The sequence below is a fragment of the Geospiza fortis genome, unplaced genomic scaffold (assembly GCF_000277835.1).
Source record: "Geospiza fortis unplaced genomic scaffold, GeoFor_1.0 scaffold196, whole genome shotgun sequence".
NCBI lineage: Eukaryota > Metazoa > Chordata > Aves > Passeriformes > Thraupidae > Geospiza > Geospiza fortis.
The window spans coordinates 890,419-896,418 of NW_005054487.1; the positions used below are offsets into that span (position 1 = coordinate 890,419).

The 6,000-nt window shown below is 43.8% G+C and overlaps 1 protein-coding gene across 1 annotated transcript in view; it reads right to left on the bottom strand.

Annotated features, from left to right (window-relative positions):
• KIAA1549L (KIAA1549 like) overlaps positions 1 to 6,000 on the bottom strand; it is a 78,423-nt gene that overhangs the window by 34,991 nt on the left and 37,432 nt on the right. The window contains exons 13-14 of the mRNA XM_031063204.1: positions 2,541 to 2,719; positions 391 to 608 (exon numbers count right to left, since the gene is read on the bottom strand). Coding sequence (XP_030919064.1) covers positions 391 to 608; positions 2,541 to 2,719 — 397 coding nt within the window. The remainder of the gene's footprint in view (positions 1 to 390; positions 609 to 2,540; positions 2,720 to 6,000) is intronic.

The window sequence follows — 6,000 nt, forward strand, 5'->3', positions numbered from 1 at the left end:
AATAGTTATATTCAGATTAAAACAGTGACAAAATAGTAACACCACTGTATTTTGAAAAAGAACCAATTTAGATGCTAACTTCCTGCCTAAAGTCTGCTCTGAGTATCACCAATAACATTACTACCATTTTTTCTGTTTACCTTTGAGAATGACTCACAAGAACTTGCAACAGTCCCTTCCCTTATTTTTTCTCTTTCCATTTGTTTGGTTTTATCCACACTGCAGTTTTACCAGAGAACATGTATTCCATGGGCTGTATGAATTTTCTTCATAAAGCAGAAGGGGCCAGTGACCAGCTACAACAAACACCTGGCTCATTAAAATGGCCCCCCTGACTCCCTGGACATCAACTCTCCTCCCAGGTAAAGATCTGCAAATAAAAAATCTCACCTGTTCTTAGGCTCAGCAAATGGAGATGAGACATCTGCATCTGGATCCAAAATGTGGTCAAGTTCTTTCTGGTTTTTCTCATACATCCTTTTTCTGTCTGTCAGCGCCTTGCTATTATCAACCTGTGGGAAATCATAGTACCCTTTCCTCTTGGCTTTCAGGCGCAGCTTGTTGCGGTAGTGCTCTATATCCGACTTCTGCTTCAAAGCCTTGTTCACCTAAAAGGCAAGAAGATGTTTCAGGGCTGCTGGTGGGCTGGCTACCTCCAAAGGATCTCATCAGCGCGTGTTTGATGCGCCGCGTGTGTCATCCCTCCGTAGCACACCGTGCCATCTGCAAGCAGCAAGGAACTGCAAGTGAACAGAGTCGCTGCATTTTTATGGCTTGGCAGATGGTTAAATAATTTTAGCCTAAAAAAAACTGTGTACCATTACAACAGTGACTCAGAGACACCCACTGAGGAAAAACACGAGTGGTGTCAGCCAACCGCTGTGACCCAGCGCTGCGCGTGCTTGGGGGCACAGCTCACCTGTGAAAACTCTGCTGGGGTACAGAGCCATCCCCCCTGACTGCACAAAACCTGAAATAAGTCACCACTGATGGCTGGGGAAGGACTCCAGTGAAATGTCATCAAATGTCTATTTTGTTTATACGCTTTCTGACGGGCTCCTGTGTGGTGGTGTTCACAGCGGTCTTAGGAAGAGGGACGAGAGGAGAATGTTGACTCTATGTCTCAGAAGGCTTGATTTATGATTTTATTATATATATTATATTAAAACTATACTAAAAGAATAGAAGAAAGGATTTCATCAGAAGGCTAGCTAAGAATAGAAAAGGAATGATAACAAAGGCTTGTGACTGACCAAGAGAGTCTGGACAGCCAGACTGTGATTGGCCATTAATTAGAAACTACTAACATAAACCAATCACAGATCCACCTGTTGTGTTCCACAGCAGCAGATAACCATTGTTTACATTTTGTTCTTGAGGCTTCTCAGCTTCTCAAGAGAAAAAATCTTAAAGAAATGTTTTATGAAAAATCTTGTCTGTGACATTCCTGTCAGAGAGGAACCTTTAAAAAAGGGGTGTTTGGTCCATTCTGGTACTGCTTAGTCCCATGGTTTCTCTTAAGTATCGAAAAAACTTCCCTCCCGCTTCAAACTGCAAGTTACCTGGAAATCAGGGATTTACTTCATCTTCCAGAGTCAAATTTCACAGTCTCCTCAAACTACAGGAAGTGTGTATGCGAGGGTGCACACAGCACCAGCGGTGTCATCCTGCTGCCTTACAGAAAAGGGATGCTGAATGCTAAATAAGCCTTTCTCTGAGTTTGGAAGCTACATGGCACATAAAATGCAAGTATGAAATGGAGCACAAACAGGCTGCAATAATGCAGGCCCACATGGGACCTCTGTGTTTTACAGTGTCCCTGGCAGCAGCCCTCCCTGCTGCTTTTAAACTGTTTTTAGCTGTTTAAATGACTGTTGCAATGTGAGTTTGTAAAGAAGACACCTCTGTGGCTTGTTCCCATCATGTTCAACAACTTCATAAAAGCCTCAGTCCTTTGTAAATGGACTGGTCTTGATTAAATCTACATCAAAACATGAGTATAAGTATTGCAGTCAAATCATGCTTTTTGGCCAGCATCTGGAGCAGACATTTGTGCCGTTCCATTTTTTTCCTTCAAAACAACTGCACCCTCTGCGCACAGGCTGGAGTGCAGAGCAAGGCCGGGGTCCCACTGCCTCCCTTCTCACTCTGATTGAGATATAGTGCTCAGTACAGAAAGATCAGCCTGGCACCCAGATGATCTATGCATATTTTCATACCCAGCTACAGAATTCACATAGGAAAAGATGTTATTCTGCTGCCTTCATTACTCTTTTTTTTTTTTTTAAATAGGAGAGAGGGACACTGGGAGGGTAGGAATATAGAAAATCACCTCTTCCAAGGTCGCAGGCATTCACAGGTGCATTGTGAAAGAGCAGATCTTAAATTCTCAGGTCTGTGCACCCGCAGTGCTAATTGAACTTTATAGAGTGTAAAGGTGAGAAGCTCCTAGCAGCCCTCAACTCTAACAGGCTTAAGATCCTTGCACTTGTGGCTGTAGCCAAGGAAACACCTGGAGACACTTCTCAGGCAGTCCTTACCTCCCCATTGGTGATGGCAGACTCCTGGCTCCTCTCTGAAGCAGCGTGGACAGCAGGGAGGGCCACGGGTTTGATGGCGATGAGCTGCACCGAGCCCGAGGAGGTGTCGAAGGGGTCCACAGTAGATTTGGCCACATTATCAAAGAGAATCCCTCCTTCCTCTTCATCACTCACAGCCACTAGAGCACATCAAACTCACTCAGCACAAAGACACAGACATTTCTGCTGCCTGCTCAAGGGGAAATTCAGCAAGCACACGCTTTGGATTAATGATGTGCTCAGTGCACTCGAGGTGCAGGCCTGGGAGACCTTTACACCAGCGAAAAACGTCCCATTAGAGCACAGGAAATATTATGGATTCAAAGAATTGTCTGTCCCTTCCCCAAAGAAGGTTCCAATCCGTGCTAATAAGATGGGAAAAAGGAGAAGGAGGACACAGGAAATGGTATGAAAATGACAGTGAAAATTAAAGTAGATGTTTTTCTAGGTTTCACATGGAAACACACACACAGGTGCCCGTGTGCCAAGGCATCAGTAGCTACACCTGATCAAACCCAAGAGTGCAGCATTTTTCTCTCTTATGCTGCAAGAGCAAGGGCATACTCAAAATTTGCTAAAATAAATAGGTTTCCTTTTCAAAACTTATTCATGCTAAAAACGCCATTTATTAAAATAAAAGCATTTTCTGCTGTGTGTTAAAAATGCTTAAGAAACTGATGGTATCTAATCTTATGTTAATTTTTTGCTTTGCAAGCAGTACCTCAGGTCTCTGTGAAGTTAAACTGTTACAGTTTCTTAAGAACCAGAAAAAGAAAGGTTTCTGTAAATCTTTAAAATTAAATGGCATGGCAAAGCATCTTTAGTTTTAGATTTCTTTATAAATAAATAAATCTCCCACATGCAATTGGGCCCTTTCTCCTCCAAATTTTCTTTGCAAACCCGCATCACTTTGTCAAATGTTGAATCTAAAAAATCTTACCCACATTTTGAAATGAAAGAATGACAGTAAAGCATAAGCACAGATTCTACAAAGAGATCCTTGCAAACATTTTTGAATAATTATGCTATTAGAGGGAAGAATGCTTGCTCCATCTCCTAGCTGACAGGAGCAGAGATCCTCTGCTAAAGAACAAAGTGGTCTGCTCTAAATTTATTTCCTCTGAAAATAAACTCTACTTTAATATTTAATCACTGCACAAGTTACAATGGACTTGTATAAACTCAGCAGCGTAGACAGCCAATGATTTTGGTACGAAAATATTTGACAGCAGTAACATAAAACATGAACCCACTGAGTAAGCTCATTATCTCTGTCTGTGCTCAGTGTGACTGGAGTTGGCACCACTTGAGCTTTTGAGCAATAGGTGGGTTAAAGTCATTCAATACTGTCCCTGCAGCTCCACAGAAGTGTCCAAACACCACGGAGGCTTCAGTGGATCTTGAGTGCTCCTGTCCCTCCTGGGGTTGCTCAAAACTCCAGGTGTGTGTGCTCAGTGGAATGAGCAGCTCACAAGCCCAGCTCAGTGACAGTGACCCAGACTGCCAGGGACCACCAGGACACCACAGCAGCATGAGCAGGGAATGAAGGGATCCTCTCCTGGCACTGACCACACGTTACACGTTACAGTGAGTATAAAGGTGAAGCATGGATGCTCTTCCCTGGGGGCATTTTGAAACCCAGTAGTCACAGAGAGCTCAGCTACCTGCAGATGCATGGGGTGTCCCCTCAGACCTCGCTTCAGGAGCAGCAACCAAGAGTTTTTCTAAATGAAAGAGAATTCCTCCAGGACTCATTAAAGAAAAGAAAACTTGATGAAAAGAATCAGAAACCACAGATGACAGCTAATTCTGATGGGGAGCACTAACACCACAGAGCACTCTCAAAGGTGAGCACAACTCCTGCACTTACTGCAGCGCTACTGGCATGGAAATGAGAGCCAAATGGGACTAGAAACTGGAATTTTATTCCACCCTACCTTAGCATTTGCTCATTTATAGGGTAAAAGTAGGTTTTTTTCCCCACTGCCCCTTTTCCACTGAAAGATGATAAAGAGAGCCTGTGATCTGCAGCCACTGGCACACTGCTATAACAGGGCAAGGAACAGTAGCAAGCGCTGGGAAATTCATCCTTTGCTCCTATCCATCTCCTCCCAAAAGAATTTACAGCAACAATTTATGACATGATTGAACCATAACAACCTCCAAACTTTGAAAAACAAACCAAAGGAAGTCCAGAGAAATGTTGGAGAAGTCCTGGAGTGTTTGTTTTTGCTGTGTATTCCTGCCCTGGGCCAGTCCATCCATGGGTGAGCACGGGAAACTTCAGGAAACTGCCCACACATTCTTTATAGTCACTCACAATAACCATCCTTGCTTGTTATAGCTGGCATTATGGTTTAAAAGTGCTGTTTTAAATTTCTGCTTCCAAACAGATGCATTCCAGCACTATTGTTGAGTTCTACTCCTGCCTGCACTGTGTGAGCCCAGAGACTCAGAAGCCCAGTGGCAGAGAGGAGCAAACCCCAACTTAATCACTTCTTAACAGCAATTTCCCACCTCTGAAATACCTCGTGCCAGATATCTCATGCCACATGATCCAATGAGATGGAATTACTCCTCCTAATCTTACTGTGGCTGCAGCACATGATGAAGACCTGCCCAGAGCAATCATTGATGCAGGTCTAGTGCCAGGTGCAGCGAAGAGCAGGGTGGCACTGGGTCCCTGAGTGTGGGGTTGTGAGGTCCCCAGGACAAGGTGAGAGATGAAAATTTGACTCCATCCTCTCAGAAGGCTGATTTATTATGCTATGATATTATATTAAAAGAAATGATATACTAAAACTATACCAAAGAAAGAGAAAGAATACATCAGAAGGCTAAAAAAGAATGATAATGAGAGCTCTTGACTGCCTCCTCAGAGTCCAACACAGCTGGCTGTGATTGGCCATTAATTAAAAACAATTCACAAGTTTGGCTAAACAATCTCCAGATCACATTCCAGAGCAGCAAAACATGGAGAAGCTGAGGCTTCTCATCTTCCCAGGAGAAAAAATCCTGGAGAAGGCATTTTTCAGAAAATATCATGGTGACACCTGAGGAGCAGCAGCATCCCTGAAGCTCTGTCTCCACACCTGTGCAGTCACCAGAACACGAGGTCTGCCCCAGGGATGCTGTCCTCCCGCTTCCAGGCAGCTCTGAGCTATTCCAGCCAGCAATGCCAGCAGGTGGTGCTGCCCACTCGTGACTAGCTGGTCCCGTGGAAAAGGGGCTCTGGGACCGCAGCTCTGAGCAGTTAAAAAACAATCAGGCAGGTGAAGCATTCTGGTTTTATCTCGTTAATAATTTAGAGTTAAAAATAAAAAAAGTTATGCTTTTGTCAGCCTGCTTTTGTCAGCCAAAGATTTCAATGAGGCCATGGAAGATTCCTTGTCTCCTCTCTCTTTCCCTCTATCTTGTCTTT